Genomic DNA, 18,855 nt, shown 5'->3' on the forward strand with positions numbered 1-18,855 from the left:
GCCATCCCAAAATGTGTCTAAATCTCAGATTTTTTTGAGATTGTTGAAACTACTGATTTAGTTAAAGTCATCACACAAATACATCTTTCCACTTTGATTTGTACTCTAAAGCATAGCTCCAGAGAAGAGCACGAGATACACCTAAGATCTTGACAGCGTTGTGTTTTGAAGCAACTCAAAATTTAACTTAAATTTAGACCACGATTTTGTGGCATGAACCTCTCCCTAGATGGGATATTCTGTAGATCTTTCAGCTGTACCTTACTGAAAGGTGCTGATATGCGGCCCGGGGAATTTTCTGTGGCAATGTAATCTCTGTTAGACTTACCCACTTGCAAAGAAGGCTTCTACTATCCCAGTGTAGCTGTATTTGCTGAGGCCTTTGGAGATTCTGTCTAGGGAACAGACTTGCAAGTTCAAGGAAAGATCACCTTGCCACTGAAAAGGTTCTCAAGAGAGAACTTTCAAACTGTGGGCTACAAATGACTGGATCACAAAAAAGATCATCCTGCATACAAGAGTGTTAGAGGAAGGAGTGTCTCTGAAGGACAAGAGAAAGGAGCTGGCAAAAAAAGCAGATAAGGAAACAGGCTTTTTGTACATCCTAAGAAACGACTGAAAATACGTACACTAGTCATAGGGTATAGAAAGATAATGGATATCTAATTGAAAGCTATTACTTCTTATGTTCTTGGAAATGAGTTATTTTTTATTTTATGTATATATTTTTAATTTTTTTTTCTATTAGATTTGTGATTGCAGTCAGTGAGACTTCATAGTTGCAGCTGGCAGAAAAGAGGTATTGGCATTTAGGGGCCAAATCTAGAAATCCTTACATAGGCAAACACACACAGAATTTGATTCAAGGTGGATATAAACGAGGTCAAGCAATCTTTATTTTGCTGTTCAGTGTAGTATTTGTTCTCTTGTATCCAGGCTTGCACAGTTCCTCACTCTAGTGGTTTCTGCCTAAAGCTAAAGAAAACAAGGTTGTGCTAGTTGTTAAAAGTGCTTCATGCTTTATGAAGATATTATGCTAGCTGCTTTTTGGGGCTGAACTAGATGTTCTCAGTTAAACTAGGTAAAACACATAAAAATTCAGTTATAATCATGAAAGTGCCCGATTCAGGTTTGTCCAAATAACCATTAAACATTTTGAGCCTTCCAAGTAGTTATGGACACACCTGTGAACAAACTGATCCCAATTTACATTTGCTTTGCTAAGTTGCCATGAAACCATCATAGCACTATGGTTTTAAGTCTAAAATTCCAGTTCCAGTAAAAAGTCAGAGAGAGGGCACCCAACGTGAATCCTTGCATGCCAGAACTGTTCCATTTCCCACATGCTAATTCTGTTGTGTTCGTAGGAAACACATTTCTTTTGTGTTTTCTACACATTGCTCCCCTAAAGAGAACAAAAGCTATTTGCCTGGAGTCTGGCAGCATTTCTTCAAGGCTACTAGTCTTCCATACAAGTCCCATAGTAGTGAAATAATCTCCATACAAATTCATGTAAAATCCCATATTTGATTTTAAGCTTGCCCAGCACGAGAGACAAGTTGTTCAGAGACCCAGCTCAAAGAAGAAGGCATGACGTCAGTCTGTCCCAACCGCCTGTTGGAGTAGTGATACTGATGGAATTCAAAGTGAGCACATCCAGTATTCCATTGATGGGAAAGGATTTAAAATAGTACAGCAGAAATTTGCATAAAATTAGAGGGTAATAAGGGGAAATGAACTTACATGGTTAAAAGCTCCTGAGAAAGAGTCTGAGTTAGCACAGCCCTTGTGATGTTACCTGAACATTCACAAAAAAATTCCAGTGTTGGTCTGTCTTCTGATGAAGTTTATGGACATTCAAACTCAGCAATGATTCCATATTATCACACCTTTATACAAAAAGCACAAAGTGCATTGCAACACTTTGGTAAAGAAACGGATTCTATTGTACTCTAGGTTAGCTATGTTCTGCACATTACTTTAACATCTTCAAACTAATAATTTGAAGAAGCCAATAGTCACCATTACTAGAGTGGAAAATTTAATGGTACTGATTAAAATAGCTATCTGCATGAAACTTAATAATGCTTTTATTATTATGTGTTTTGTAACATAAATATATCTACTATAAATGAATATATGATCAACTGCAGGGCATAGAGTTTTTCCAGTCTCGATGTACTAGTTTTTCTGAAACTAAGTTAGACAAAGTAAATGCAGTACTTTGGAGTGCTACTATTTGCATATTATAGCTAATTAGCAAGCACAATAACATCATCCTAGGGGAAAGGTCCTCTGGCAACTTAATTCATTATCTTCTATTATTGTGTATCATGTTAAAATGACAAGCATCTTACGATGTGTAAGTCATCATAATTTTAATTAATATATCCAAACCTGATATAAGCATATCTGCTGGTTTTGTCCGTGCTGAGTCCTCCTCAATTTTTGTATGTAGGTGCCTCTTCAAAGTGTTGTTCCATGTTCATTTGCTTAGAAACGTAACACAAATACTGCTTTAAATGTTTTTAATGGAAGTATTAATTATATGAAAAGCCCCAAATGAGTTTAATATCCACTTTAGCTGCCACTGAAATATATGTTTCAGGAAACAGTGGAAGAGTAATTATGGTTGTGATAGTAAATTAACGTCCTTGCTATATACTGTGCTGAATGCAGTCTTCTGAGAGAAAGTCTCATCCATCCACACAGACGTGTAGTAGAGCCAACGCACAGGCTTCTCAGCAGGGTCAGGACTTCAAATCCCAGGGCAGAGCCCTGCGGGCCGCTCGCCAGGCTTTCAGTGCAGTTCCTAACCCAGGGGGAGCCGGGGGGAGCAGCCCCCCAGCAGCAGCAGCTCTGCTGGCCGGGGTCGCTCGGAGCAGAGCAGGGTCCCTCTGCTGCACCCAGCCACCCACTGCCTCCTTTGCCTTCGTGCCCCAAACACACAGTGATCTCATTTACTAAATTAAATATGAAATCAATCCTTCACTGATTTGAATTGCCTTAGTCTGCTAGAACATTTGTTTGTTATACAGGTATACAATTATACGTTATACAGGGGCTTTATTCCTTACTTGAACAATTCCTATTCTGGCTGAAAGGAATGGCATTCAGTGATATTCAGTACCCAGTAACAGCCATCAACAAGTAAAATCACTCTAATCCCATATCCTGGAGACTGTTTCAAGCTTGCTGAAGCATTGGAAAGGGATGGTACAGTTCCACACAACATTTTCATACGCCATATGACCCCACTATCATATCCTAGAAACCAAACACAATTTAATTTTAGAAAAAGTAAAGAATCTGATTCCACCATTAAATGTTAGGCTCTGTTTTGTGGGCATAAAGAGGAGTTGATATCAGAGGCCACCACCTGACTCCACCAGAAAGTTTGTGTCTGAGCTCAGTGAAACCAGGGAACTGGCTTCAAGAATCATTCATTACCATGATAAATCATTTGCAAAACAAAAAAGCACAAGGGCTCCCTGCATTTCTGGCCTTCAGCCTCAGCATTTATTTAGCTCAGGGTATCGTTTCGTGTTGTAAAAAAGGTTTGTCTTTTGTTCTGCCTCAAACAATATCTCACTGTGTTAAATGAGACCTTCATGTGAGAAAAAAACCTGCAGAATTAGTCACTTCCATCTCTCTTACCTTTCTGTTTATCAGTTGAGAAATTATGCAATAGCGGAATATCTAAATGCTGCTGAAATCCACATACTTTACCATGATATATTGTTTTAATGTTCATAAACATTCAGCACTGACCTAACTTGCTGTCACTGACATTAAAGGGATTTGGACGTTTAAGTCACTCTCAACTGTATGAAGAGAAGAATTTAGAAAAAATACGTAGTATTGCCATGTCTTTCTGCAGTCCCCTTTAAGTTATGGCCTTCTTGCTAATACTACCAGCTTTTTTATTTCTCTTCCTTTGCTCCTAGTGCCTTTGTACTACCCTGCCCTCTCGCAGAGCCTGCAGCTTCATCTGCCCAGCCCTTCCCTCTGCCTCACAAGGAAGGCCAGCAGCAAACTAGGTGGTAACTGTAAGAGGTAGCCTTGAGAAATGCTGAGAAGAGAGGTATGACAAGAATGCTGCCTGTCCTTAGGCACATTTTTGTACTCGTGATTCCCAGCTGGAAGTTGCCTCCTAGAGTTACGCACCAAGCAAATCCTTCCTCTCCAAACCCAGCCGAAGGTTCCCCTCTTTCTCCCCAATGTTCTTGATCAGAATATATCCACAAGATGTGCCAGATTTACCTGAAGAAACTTGATGTTTCTCACTTTCAGAAATATACCCCAATTGCCAGGCTATAGCCATATTTACTTCACTGAAGATCTGACCACAGATTTTCCATATCTTGGTTGCTCCAGCCACTACCAAATCCCACCTTTGGTATTCTTGCTGCCTTAGGTAGATGAAAGCCACATAGCCCATAAATCTAAAAACTGTAGCATGAGCTGGATACACAGTCACTTACCACTGTCATGACTTGGGTTGTCCCGGACATGCCTAGAGGTACTTTGGCACCCAAAGGGCTGGTGAAAGATGAAGCTGTGAGGACTTTAAGCACAAAGTGAGGTGTCAGCAGAGCAGAGGTTTTAAGTATCTAAGTTTAGATTTATGAACTTGAGTTAGTAAATGCTATACTACAGCACATCTTGCAGTACAACATACATAGCGATGTCCATACCAACCTTAACCATGCCGGTTTAAGCACCAGAATGACAAGAACAGGCAGCAGTGTAAATTATTCAGTGTTGTTCTGTCTGCACTGCTTGGGTACCAAGCTAACCCAATTAAGCCTCTATCATTGCTTCTTCATCATTACTATATTCATCGTGTAAGATAGCACTGTGTACTGGTACTGGAGGAATTCACACCTCCATTTGTCTGTGCAGCTGTAACTTTATCCCCAGCGTTTTACTTCTGAATTAGGTATTGCGGAAGCTTCACCAAAGCTTCCGTTCTCAAAAATGCCAGTCAACATACCATCTTCAACGTCAAAATCATCTGTGAATTGCAATACTGTTAATTGGGAAGCAAGAATAATTTATTTCAGTTGTGGATTTGATTTTACCAAATGAAAGTAATGGTAGAATACAAAGTAAAAGCTAAGATTTCTGTATGTAGTTAAGCATTTTGCTCAAGGTCCGGTCTTTGTCTTTTAAAAGCATTTTTAATAATAAATTGGAAGGTAAAAGAGTTAATACACCTCTTAGTATCAATTTCTGCATACAGGACCAAGCAAGCAGGACAGATACTCTTTAATGTGACCACTTTTTCAGAATAGACATTAACAGAGGCTTTTTCATGCACAGTTGATTTTGTATAAACTGATTGACACCTTTGGGGGTCGTCTTTCCACTGACTCATAATTTTGCTCACTCTTGAAAAAAGCCTTCTGCACACCCAGTATTCTCTAGTTAAAGCTGAAAATTCAACTCATCATATTTACACAATAAAAAAAAAATCCATTCTGCGTTGTTTTTAATTGCAAATCCTACTCAAGGGACCAATTCTCCTGCTTAGGAGGCAGCCCTGTGCCTTCTACTAGAGAACCAACTGCAGTCAATTATGGTAATGAAATGTCAATAAATATAAAAATTTAATACAGCCTGCTCTTGGTGAGTGGCAGATGAGGACTTGCCTCCCAGACAAATTTGCTGGTGCTGCAAATATTAAATGCACCTGAAAGAGTAGCAGGTTGCCTGAAAGCTCTCCAGTAGAGGGATGGTGGGAGATCCAGGCATCTACTGGGTTTTTCCATTATGGCATAATCGCTGCACTAAGGCCACTGATATTCTTGACATCCAGACATCTTAACTTCTTATTATGAAATGAATAGCATATTTCCCCCACAAACTGGAACCTCAGTGAGGGATTTTGAGCTTTTTTCCCCCTTAACTATTACAAAAGGGAAATTAAGTTGTGAAAGTTGCTATTTATGTGTGACCAGTTTCTCAATATGAAGTAGTTGAATCATGTCGCTGTATTAAACTGCTCTTCAAGTACAAAGTATTTGAGGTATGTTATTGTTTCCTGTTATTTATATAAGTATATATACTTATATATAAAGAAATATGTATAAGTATATACATAGAAAGACAGAGAAATAACAGACGATCTAGACCAGATCCTAGTTTTGTCACGGATTTCTTTGGCCCTGAGTAAGTGATTTCATGTCACTACTTCAGTTTTCTGAGGTATAAAAGGAGCAATAAAACCTACCTCACAGGATACTTAAGCATAATCCATTGACTTAATTGAAACATGAGCACAACTTTAAATGCTTTGCAGAGTTGGAGCAGTGTTATTCTTAACATCCATACAAAAAGTGTAACTTCATTTTTCTTTTACAGTTGCCTTCAATCAATGCCTTGGGAGCACTAAGAGTGCATATAAATAAAATGTCATATTAAAAGTCGGTAACCTATAGATTATATTAAGGTCATCACTAGGAGAAGATGTTTTTAGTTCCTTTCAGTCATCTCTCTGTCTTTCGTGGCTAAAATTTTGTCAGGTTTAAAGTCTTTCAAGATTTTTTCTTGCTTTACTGCTGTTTATACTTGAGCAAAATTAATTCAATAGTTTTAAAATCAAAAACCATATTTCAAAATACATGTTTCTTAACAGTTTTTAAAAAAAAAGATTTTAAGGGGTCAGTGCCTGGAAAAACAAAATTTTGCAGTATTGCTCCATTTCCTCTGGTGATATCTGGCCGTTCTTTATTAACTACTCTATTATGGGAGACCTTAAAGATGGGATTAGAGCACCGATACCTTTAAACAAACCATTAACCCAAAGTGTGCACTTACCATTGGGCTTAGTCTTAGTTTAGAGCCAGACTTCACTTACATGTGCTTACATGAAATACGGCTAGCAATTTCCCTGTTGTTACGGCGGCTCCTAAAAGAGAAAGGTGTTAGTAATATTAGAGCAGCCAGGCTAGAAAACATTATTTTTTTTTTTAAAGTGTGTCAATAGCCCGTTTAGGTCTCAGCCAGTCGGCCAGGAGATGTTCAACACAGGAGCAAGCAACACACCGGGCCATTTTCACGGGACAGTGGCATTTGTAGGGGATCTGTAACACAGTCTGATGAGAACAGGGCTGAGTTGAAGGCATTTCAAGCTGAAGCAGTTGCACCCTGCTCCACGCCGCGGTCTCACAGCCTCCCACCCGCCCCTAGCCTCTGCTCTTCACCTTGGCACCATGGCGTTCCCGTGGGTTGCCGTACCCGAGCACTTTTTCATGGCTCACCTTCCCGTGACAAAGCACGCAAAAGTTAACCATGCACATCTTCTGAGTAACAGTGTACGGCCATCTACATGGAAGCGTTCCCTTAATGGGGCTGCCATTAGCCAGGAAAAAGTTTCAGTGTGCAAGCAGTGGGGAGGCTGCCCGAGAGCCAAGGATTGCCCAGGGGTGTGTCAGCTATGAAAGGCTTTAAGTATACTTTGCTTGTGAATATTACCTTTTTTTTAATGTGGTATATTAATTCCAGCTTTCTGTTGGATCTCTACATACAAGTGTCACTTCGGAAAGTTCATAGATGGGTCAGCCTCCCCTGAGAAAGAACGGGCAGCATGACAAGGGCAGCAGATCCCCAGAACAGTCCTGCTTTTTTCTGTGCCCCAGAAAAAATAGTTTCATGCCCTGCAGTTGCTGGGGACAATGCGAGTGCAGCTGGCCTGTGTCACACACCTGCCTGCTCCTCCTTCGCTGGCAGGGGAGGAATGGCCAGAACAAGTCTGTTGGAACCAAATCCAACAAATACCAGGATTTTGTGTAGCTAAGGAGAATAGAAACCACCCACACAATACCTCTGTTTCCTGTGGGAATACACCGACATTTCTGGGCTTGAATAGGCGTTTCTGGCCAAGTTATGGACACTGGACCATTTCCCATGAATACCGTTATGTCCCTCTGGGCTAATACACCCAGCATAGGTGCAAAGCTTGCTGCATTAGTCTTTCTTCACAGGATCTTACAAATACAATGAGAACAAGAGACACAAACTGAATAACACAAACTGATATGGGGACAGCTACCAACATCATAAGCAGTTGTCATATATAAAGCTTCTAAAAAAATTGTAATACAGACAAACCAGCATTCACATTAATGTGATATTAAGATATATAGTTTAATAATATTTTCAATATATACAATTGTCCTAAAATAGGTTTATAAATAAAATCGTCTTGACTTGATGACATCATTAAATTGAGAGCGATTCTTTTATCCAGCAGTATCCCAGTTGTATGTGATTGCTTGAAACATTCTAACGTGGTTCTGCGGGCATGACAACCAGACAGAAATACAATTCTCTTTTACAGGTGGATTATTCCATAATAGCATCCCAAGCTGGAGCCACCCTCAACAATCTTATGAGCCATGCACAAGAACTAGTAGCAAAGCTTCGTTCCCTGCAGTTTGATCTACGAGAGTTTGTATGTCTCAAATTCCTGGTGCTGTTTAGTTTAGGTAGGTACACTCTACTTTTCATACCTTACTTAAGAGTGTTGTTGTTTTTTTCTAAAAACATTGAAAATATTTTGCTTTTCTTAATGTTTTCCTGAAAAACATGATTTTGAAATATATTTAATGAGGTTTGCAGTAATCTGAGGACAGTTTTCCAATTATCACTTGCAGGAAAATTATGCATAAGGATTAAAAGTGGGTTTCTATGGAAATTACTCCTAAAATCTATGGAATTTCATAGAGTATTACAAGCTTTCTGTATTTCTGTATGTGGGTTCTGAATATTCCAGACCAAGGATAAAATTCTTTTGGAAATTCCAGAGACCAGTGGAAAATACAGATTGCCATGTTTTTCTACTATATTGAATATAGTTATGTAAAGCAGATGGAGTGGGGATATGGTTGAAATATCCCTCTTTTTCAAAGGCATCTGTGGTAAGTATAAACAATCTTCTTTGCATATGATGGCTGTCACATCGTAATCCATAAATCAGGAATGTATCTCATAGTTTTTAAAAAGTGAAAGGAACTCTTAAAGTGCAAATTAATGATGATAGCTTTATGACAGATCTGGCTAGGAAATAACCTTTAAAGGGAAGATTGTTTTGTACTAGTGGAGAGGACATGGAATGGGAAAGATACCTATGCAAGACAAATTAGTTAAACCAGTGCCCTACAATGAATCAGTCAAGAAAAATCACCAGTGCCAGGAATAAGAAAAGGCTTAGGGAGATGGATTTCTATTGACTTCACAGGAACAGATTTTTCAGGTTTGCACTTTGTTGACTTAATAAAGCTGGTCTAAATAAACTTTGGCCAAGTGAATTTTTATTTACCAGCAGACAGTGGAAAGGAGAGACTTAAACACATAAATAAGGTCAGATCCAGCCATACCTCCATAGCCAAAACTCCCAGTTTACTCAAAAGATATTTTGTCTACAAAGAGAGCGAACAGTCGAGCCAAGCACAACAATGGAAGAAGTATCAGCAGAGGTGGCATTTAGTAATATTTTTCTTTGATTTTCAGTTTTAAAAAAAATTGTGCAAAGGAATAAAATTCTGCAATACAATTGCAATTAGACTAAAAGGAACAGTTTTAGTTACACCGTAAAGCGATAATGACTGTCTTAAATATGTCCTTCCATGTGGTGTTTATAGAATTTGAACCTGCTTTGGAAAATTTTAGATTAAGCTCTCTAAATACAGGGACTATAAAAGATCAATACTTCAGAGGTATAAGACAAAGCATCTGTAGGAAAAAAAAAAGAATTGTTTTAAAAATTAGCATGATGCTAACAGAATCAAGTGTTATGAAGTTTGTACATTCTGAATCCTAGGAAGAGATGATGTATTTACCTGGTAACTATTAACATTTTCTATTCAGGGCTTCATTGCTTTCCATGTCTTAGATTCAGAGAAGGGAAAGCAAGCCATCTGTTGCAGAAATTATGTTTTATGAATTAATCTAATGAATAAAAAGAATTCAGATTTCCTAATTCCTAATAAGTAGGTTTTTCAGTCATTAGACAGTGGCACAGAAGCGTCTAAAGAGCCTGTAGCTTTCCTCTGATTAAATATTTAGAGAATTCATGTCAGTTCAGTGATATTTTAAATTAGTTGAATAAGCGAAGTGCATTTGGAAAATTCTCACATTTAGGTGGCCTTTGTGTTTGATCACTTTCATCAGTTCTTCAAGTACTTTGCACTGATTTAGGAATCATTCTTACATCTTTAGCACTTCTAATTCCGCCAGGTAGCGTGCTCAACTTCTGAAGCAGATGGGCAGAAATACCTTGCAAGCTTGTACTGAGCCAAGTTATCCAGTTTTTCTGTCATTTATGCTACTGTAAAAAGAGCTAATTCTGCTGCTAATAGGAGCCTTGTAGTCGCATCACTTGCATATAAAAGTGACGTAGCCAAAGAAGGTTCAACACCTTCGAAAACAATTAGTTCATTACTTAGCATACTGCATAATTCAATTTGCTAATAGTCAAAGCTAGATGTCATTCTGCAAAGAGTAAAATGGAAAGATGTTACCACTTGACTCACAGGACTGGGGCAAATATTTAATGAGAATTATGACAAAACTGAAACACAGGACAAGGGGTAATGTGCACAAACTTGAACACAGGAAATTCCATCTCAACATGAGGAGGAACTTCTTTACCTTGAGGGTGGCAGAGCACTGGCACAGGCTGCCCAGAGAGGTGGTGGAGTCTCCGTCTCTGGAGACATTCCAAACCCGCCTGGACGCATTCCTGTGCAACCTGCTCTAGGTGACCCTGCTCTGGCAGGGGGTTGGACTAGATGATCTCCAGAGGTCCCTTCCAACCCTACCATTCTGTGATTCTGTAAAATGAAAAACATAAATACCTTTTCCAGCTAAGTACATAAGTTGTATCCAAAAGTATGAATGAATAATCTGGCTGAAGTTAGTAAGACACTCCACATCCTAAAAGTGAATCAGGTTTTTGAAGACACTGAAGTGCCTAACAACACTGGTAGGTATTCAGCAGGGCTGTCAAAACTAGGTAAGCATCAAAGTCTACGTAAATAACCAGGAGCAATCATTGTACTTAAGTACCTAGGTGCATTTGACACATATCTACATCTCTTAGGCATCTCAACAGAAAGCTGGTCTTAAAGCCGAAAATATAGCCCTTAATCAAAAAAATATTTCAGAAACCTCAGCTGGCTCTTGTTGAAAGCCTGGTCCTGTAATGTTTAATGGAATAAAAAGTGGTTCAAGACATACCAGCCTTTTTACATTTCTAAGGATGTTCATACACACCACAGTGTTAACCAAAGCAATAAAACCTTATGCTATTATTCTTTAGCATAGTGCTTGGGTGAAAAATATATGTCTAATATAAAGCCTCTCAAAGGCAACACAAAGTCAATAATCCACAGAATTAATTTATTGAGAAGAAGCTGTTTGCTTTTTATAACCACACAGATATGATGCTGTCTTGTAAAGCTGTTTGTTATTCATGGCTGTACTGTATTGTCTGTCTCTTCACATGATGGCAATCTCCTTCAGGGCAAAGAACTTTGTCTCTGCCTTTTTTCCTAACATTTCAGAAGTGATTATCTTAATAAACTAACAGTAAAATAATGTTCAAAACCCAAAGCACTTACAATAATTTCTCAAAACACAATTAAATCATATCAGTATTGCTTGCTAGATTTTAAATGAGAAAGGTAATTGCTCGTTATCTTCTCATCAAAGATTCCAAAGGGTTTATACAGGAAAATGTTTTTGATTGATGGTAGCATTAAAGAAGATGCTGTTGAAGTTTTGACAGATGCATATTTATCGTAGCCTTTGCAGCTAGGAGTGCATAACTCTTCCAGTGGTCAAACGGCATATACCCACTCCAGTGAGTGATACACCCAGGCACAAGAACTCAGTCCCTTTCTCCAATGGGCCGTCTCGTCTGTCTGTGCCCATCTGACCAACGCTGCCGTGTACATAATGATAGACTGACTCAGCTGTTATTCAATATGCCAGCCTAGTTCGGTAATTAGTTTCTTCAGTGCGACATCTCTCTAGTTTAGTTCTATATGGTATGAATATATATGTAGAGTTAGGTAACTTTTAAATTCCCTCCATCAGTTATAAAAAGTGTCTTTACAGCTAGGTAGTCCTTACCTCTCTGTACATAAAAGTCTCTTTCTTCTCCACGGATCTTCACATTTCAGCGATTGTCTGTCTTTCTACCCTCAGTGGTTCCTCATGCCATCCTTCAGTCCAATCACTGCCAATCTCTGGAGAGGAGCAAGTCCATCATACCTGGACTATTGTTCTCAGCAGATAACCAGTTCAGCTGAATCAGTCCTTCAGGTCTTGTGCTCCCACAGATTAAAAAGACAGAGAACAAATCAGTCCTTACAACCATCACGATCACACTGGAGACTACCATCTTGTGCATGGTTCAGACTCAGCTGTATTTTAGATTAACAAGAACCTTGACTCATAAGGACATTAAACCACCAGCAGAGACCCCATCCTTCACAGCTTCCCTGCACCATCAGTGGTCAGTCAATTACTCTGTCAATACATAGAAAGCTTGGACTAAACTTACATTCCATCACATTACTCTGATCCACTTACATGATCTACAGATCTACCACATTGTCCATCAGAGTTCCCTTAAAGAATCTTAATCTTTCCCTGAGTCAGTCCTCTGTGGCAATGCCCTTGCTGCATACCTCCTCCACACATAAACAAATGTATGCTGCTTTCCTCTATTACTGCACACCAGAACATCATTACACAAATCAACCAGTCTAAGTGACAACTGTGAACACAGTAAAGCAAATAGAAACAGGTCTTGTGATCAAAATCGCCCTTCACAGTTTTGGTTGTGTAGCCTGGTATAGCAGCTAAGCCATCTTCTAGTCACTTCTTCCCCTACTTGATCTCTGACAAACATGTTTGAATTCTGTGCCAACATCTGTCTTTGCTGCAAATGATGCACTAGATGCTGACTGAATGTTTTATTTGAAGATGAGCTGGACTTCTGAAGCCAAAGCATTTTATTGCAAAGGAGCAATCTATCTACCAGCATGATTTATTTGAAAGAAGCCTTTTGTTTAGGTGGCCTAGAAATAGCAATTTCTGTTATCAATCTCCATTTCAATTATCTTGGCTATTACCTTGCTTTGAAGTAAATCCGGACACCAGTTCTGATAGCAATTATCCTTACCAACCTTTCTTTCACTGAGGTTTACATCATATTTGCAACCCCCAAAACATGCCTGTTTTGTGGGGGCATCATTCTGTATTTTCACTTATAGAAGTATTCTCCCCTTAATCCCAACAAAAAGAGTGAAGGTAATCAACACACCAAGCCATGATTTAACTCAGGTGCATCAGTCAATATTTTTCTCCATGATCTGAAGATATGCAGTTAAAAAAGTCAGTAGCTCAAGAGATATGCAAACTTGGAGTTTCTTGACTACTTAGTTGCATTTGACAGGTTTCTTTCAAGCAAAAAGAACCAAGACAAAGCCATGACAATTCAGCAATTGTAACCACACAATTGACGGGAAGCTAGTGACCAGGCACATGTTGCAAAACTGGGAAAGAAGAAAGAAATCTTTGACAGACCTGAGCATTAAACCTCCTTTTAACACTACTTCTGCAGGTTTAATCTTTATGAACTCACGTCCAAAACATGGAAAAAGCACATCTGAGAAAGATGCTGATCACATAGTTGCATAACTGTTTATCAAATTTACCACTAAATGAGAATAAACATACCTGTTTTCCCAAAGCTAGCCAAATTGAGGATAATGCAATTTTCTTTACCCTAATCCCAGAGTAATAATACATCCAATTTTTCAATAGCATATAACCAGTATAGCCCACTGTACACTTTATCAAAAAGTAGGTCTAAAAATAAATACAAATGGTTTCTTTGTCTTTAATAATTGCCAGGTTGAATCAAGATACGCTACAAATAGAAAAAATAAATGTGTCGGTTTATCAGCTTCTTTGAATTTTCATTACCAGATTTGACATTAGTTTGGAAACTCCCTTCTTTCTTTGTCATAAATCAGAATTAGGAATTAAACAAACAATCAAAAAAAAACCCACAAAAAAACCCCACCCCACATGTGCTATTGAATTCTCTAATTCTGGGGCTGAAATAGATTGGCATATGAAATTTTGGTCTCACTAAAGCCAAGGAGAATTTCACATTGTTTTTACTGGAGCCAAGATTTGTCTCACCGTTTCTTTGATTTGCTTCCTATCACAGAATAAAGTTCAGATCAATTTTTCAGCAATTCAATTTGCTAAATGACTAAATTTAAATGATGTTTGAAGAACCAAGTGAATGCGTTAGATGGGATACTTTCTATCATCTTCTTTTTTCTATCATCTTCTGAAGATGTCTTCATTTTACCATCTGGTAGCTTTACAGAGTGGTCACTTAACCTCAAATCAGCCATTGTTTTCTCTTTACCAAAACTTCCTATTTGTCCTGCTAGTTTTTATTATCTGAGCTCAGCAAGGATGATTTGTCAAACCTCCCATCAGAGCAGTTTGTAAAGTGAAATGCCAATAGGAAGAAAGTTAGACATCATTTGACCCATGTCCAGGCACTCGTCTGCCTGTGGAGCTAAATGCTAGGCTAGGCAGCAGCTGACTGGTACTGCTGCCTTATCATTGTCAGGACACAGATAAATGTACTTCATTTAAGAAATGAAGGCTTTATCAATGGACAAATAATTGCAGAGCCACTATTGATCTCACATCTCACTTAACATGAGACAAGAGGGTCCTGTGGAAATGGTAAACATTTAATCGCTGTGGATGACAAACAATGGGCTCTTGCTTAAACAAAAAAAGAAAAAAAAACAAACGACCAAAAAAAAAGAACTCCATTTTCAAACAAACCACGACTTGCTTAAGGGTTAAGGGATCCACCTGGATCTACAACATTGCATTCCCATTTCTGTTAAATAAGAAGGATATTAGGAAATTAATCTTTCCTTGCTTTTAGCCTCCCTAAAATGTCAGAGCTGAGATGGGAGGAGGTACTGGGCTCCAACATTTTCACTTTTGGAAGAGAAACTTGCCTGTTAAGATCTTCATGCAGATCAAACAGGCTGAAAGGAAGCATTTTCGAGGCAGACTCTACCCTGGCCACTCACAGGAGTAGAAGGCGTTTCCTGCAAACACACACCCAAGGGGAAGCAGCACAAAACCTGCCTGTGCTCGGTTTCACCTGGTTCCAGTAACTCACATCAATGCAGTTATGCAACATTCTGGAGCTGAAAAAAACCCCCACATTTCAAATAAGCTGTTGCACTTTTTATTATACTTTATGTAACATCATTGGTCTATTAAATTTACAGGCTAGCCAGAATCTCTGCCTCAGTGAGCTTGCAATCTAAATACACACAGAAGATAAGAAAAAATGCAGGAGCAAACAATGATGAAACATGGGGCTGTACATATTTTCACTTCCACAGTTTTTGCTGAGGGTTTAATTTGGGGTACCATGTATGCAGATAGGAAAATGAGTGTATAAGCATCAACTGGAAGTAATATAGCAAGGAATATCAATTAAATTTAGGTAGTATTTATGATTATGTGCTTAAGGGCACACAATCAAAAAGAATAGGAGAATGGAATGAAAGAATTAGTGAAGCAAGAGGTTTTATCAGACCAAAAGAAAAACAGGTAACAAAACTGGAAAATTAGACAAGAACCAATTTATGCAGTATTACAGACACCTAAGTGTAAAACAGACATAAAGGCCTAACCTAGCAAATTTTGGCATGTAGGTATTTATTGCAGCCTTCCTAATAACCACATTATACTTTCAACAAACATGGATCTGCCTTTTACATTCTCTGTTGAAAAAGACCGCACTAGTTCTTCAAAGCACAGTCCACGAAACCTGGGAACTTAAGAAGAATTAGCCAAAAATCTTCTTCCCCCCATCATTCTGATATTTTAATATCAGAATGAAACTAATGAAACTAGGAGGTGACTGGCTCAAAATGCAAGAGTTCTTTCTTCAACTTAGCATATTATCCAGCTCTGGCACTCCTTACTCCAAGATGTAGAGGATACTGAAAGTTTTTGTGGTTACCAAAGTCACCTGGATAAATTAATGGAAGGAAAATCCATTCAAAGCCATGAAATTCAAAGATTGCCACTTCTGGCTGTTGCTACCCTCCAGCTGCTGGAGCCTGAGCGACTGCTCCCAGGTGGTATCCCTCCATGCTTTTCTTCTTCTTACTCTGTTCCCTAGGGCACCTGCTCCTGGTCACTGTCAAAAATGAGTCTAGATGATCCAGCGTGCCAGCACGGCCATTCTCATGCTCTCATCAGGTAGATGTGAGCCATTTGTAGTTTTCAGGGACTCTGTTCTCCTTCCTGTAAAATGGGCCTGGTAATTCTTTGGCAGCATACCGAGAAGCTCACAGAAAACACTGCTTCGTCTTCACGTAGCACTGTCAGCCTCAGGATCTGAAATAGGTGCTGCGAATTTGAAACAAGAAGGGTCTCATGACAGTCTTCCTTGGGAAGCCAATGTAAGCCGGTGATGGAGCACTTATCCGGGGACTGACTTGTCTTGACAAATGTCTTCACTTCTTACTCGCAGTGACAAACCGTACTTAGGGTTTAATGCAGTCACTTTCAAAATGGTCACTCTAGCCATTTGTACTTTTGGTAGTTTGTAAATATACAACTACTTTCACACCTGTTTTTTTATATGTATGTTATTTATAATACACATTTATAACTGGGCTGTTATTATGAGGTGCTTTTATGAAATCCATTGGCAGTTTTCTTATATTCATCCACTCTGTTACCCAATTGTACTTCTAAGATTGCACCTGGTGAACACCAGTAAGCAAGCAGTCGAGAGGTTCTGTACGATTAGCATTCAGACAGGGCTTTCAGGCTTCCCCACATTACATTCGAATTTAGAAAAATACTAACTGCACACTTGTCAAATGCAGGGTCATATCTCAACCCTAACGTCTAACTACAGTAAGCACTGGAGAATAATACTGGCAAAGAAACATTTCCTAAATTTTATGTAATCATTTGGAATTCAGGGAGGATCGATTAGTATTCAGGAGATGTGACTGCTCAATATTTATACCATAGAGACTTGGCAGAAGCAAATAATGGTACATAAAGCTGATGCTTGTCTTAATTAAATGCAGTATAATAGGTGTTGGGGATTTTTTTTCTTACTGAAGAGAGCAGTTTAGCAATGACCAGATATAACTCATTCTGAAGTTCAGAGTTTAAAACTAATCAATATGTATTTATAACAAGGGGGGGACTGGATATAATTTATTATTGGCTGACAGCTGACTAATAGATAAAAACAAGATTTATTTAAGTACATTTTTCCACATACTAATTTCTGACAAAATATTTGCCTGCTTTGATTCTTCATTATTTTTTACTGTACTAACAGTATTTCAAAGAGACTTTTTGAAATTAATGTCTCATTTGCAGATAGGCCGGGAATGAAACCAGAGAAGGTAGAATGAGACATCTAGCTAGGATGATACTTTCACTGTGACAAACTTATTAATAGTAACATTTCCTAATTTTATGATTAGGAATCCTAAGTGGCATGCGATATTTTAGAATGTTTAAAGTATACAGTCTACATGTGTGGTGATGAACAGGTGTTGACTGGGAGACAATGCAAGGATGACAGGCACAATTCTGGCACACCTACAGCCCAGCCTTATCTCACACGTCACAGCAAAAAGTTCTGAGAGGGAATAAGAAGAAGGTGGATAAAGAGATCTGGCATGTTAAGCATGAGAGTCAGAGTGGAGAGAGCAGAAAAGTACTTGGTCTGGAAAGGTGGTGAGTGGGAAATGGAGACGGCACTGCAGGCAAGTCAGAGGCAGGAGGTGGCCTCATGGCACTGAATGACTGATGACAGGTAAGGAAAGAACAGCTACAAGACCTTGAAAGTGAACATAATTTATGTCTGATGTAGCAGGGAAAAGGAAACATGCAAAAAGATAGGGAAGCAGTGAGCTCGGAAGAGTATGTTGGCAGCACTATTTGCCAAGGCCAAAGGAAGAAATGCTGTGGTAATTGAGATGTAATATGATGAGGCAACAAGGTATTTGTTAAAGTTTAATCCAGTAAACAATGACTCCTGTGCACATCCCATGGAAGTCAATGAGAACACGTTTGCAGGATTAGCTATGTAATATTAGTTTGGGATTAATTATATTAGATAAATTTAAAGGTGAAGATCACTGTCTTTTGGAAGACCTCATCTCTGGGTATAATGGAGGCTCTGTTTCTTGAAATCTGAAATCAAGATGACCGCTTCTCTAAATTATTATGATACAGCTCAATCAAAAGTTACAGACTTGATGTCCAACTGCTGGATGGAGATCTATGGCTTGCATTGAGCAGAAGGCTGAAGGAGGTAGTGATGATAATTATATGAGTCCTTTCTTGTCCCTAAATCAGTGAAAGTAAATTTCATAGGCAAGAAGTTTGAATTTATGAGTCTCCTAATTTAGCAGCTTTTACAAAATTTTCTGCATTTCAAATTTGATAACTTCTAATGTGAGCAGTTGTCAGCAACCTTACATAGTCCCTCACTGATGCACGTCCCACACTGCCTTGGAAACTAGGGATAAATCTCGTATTAGAACTGATGAGGGCTGGGAGAACAGCTAAATAGCCAGGCTGTTCCTGGAACATTTAACTTTTCTCTGGGTCTCAAGCAAGGCAGCCAGGCTACTCCACTCCGCCACTAGAAGAGCTATTCTGCTTCTCTGCTTTAATCCTCTGGGAAAGTGAAGCAAATGAATATGGACAAAATCTCATTTCAGAATCATCTCATGA

General features: G+C 38.8%; 1 protein-coding gene across 2 annotated transcripts in view; it reads left to right on the forward strand.

The window, feature by feature from the left end:
• The window catches only part of NR5A2 (nuclear receptor subfamily 5 group A member 2), a 97,743-nt gene that overhangs the window by 59,071 nt on the left and 19,817 nt on the right, over window positions 1-18,855 (forward strand). For both annotated transcript variants that reach the window (XM_074598442.1, XM_074598443.1), the window contains one exon: window positions 8,345-8,492. In XM_074598442.1, the coding sequence (XP_074454543.1) occupies window positions 8,345-8,492 (148 nt within the window). The remainder of the gene's footprint in view (window positions 1-8,344; window positions 8,493-18,855) is intronic.

The sequence above is a fragment of the Larus michahellis genome, chromosome 8 (assembly GCF_964199755.1).
Source record: "Larus michahellis chromosome 8, bLarMic1.1, whole genome shotgun sequence".
NCBI classification, from domain to species: domain Eukaryota; kingdom Metazoa; phylum Chordata; class Aves; order Charadriiformes; family Laridae; genus Larus; species Larus michahellis.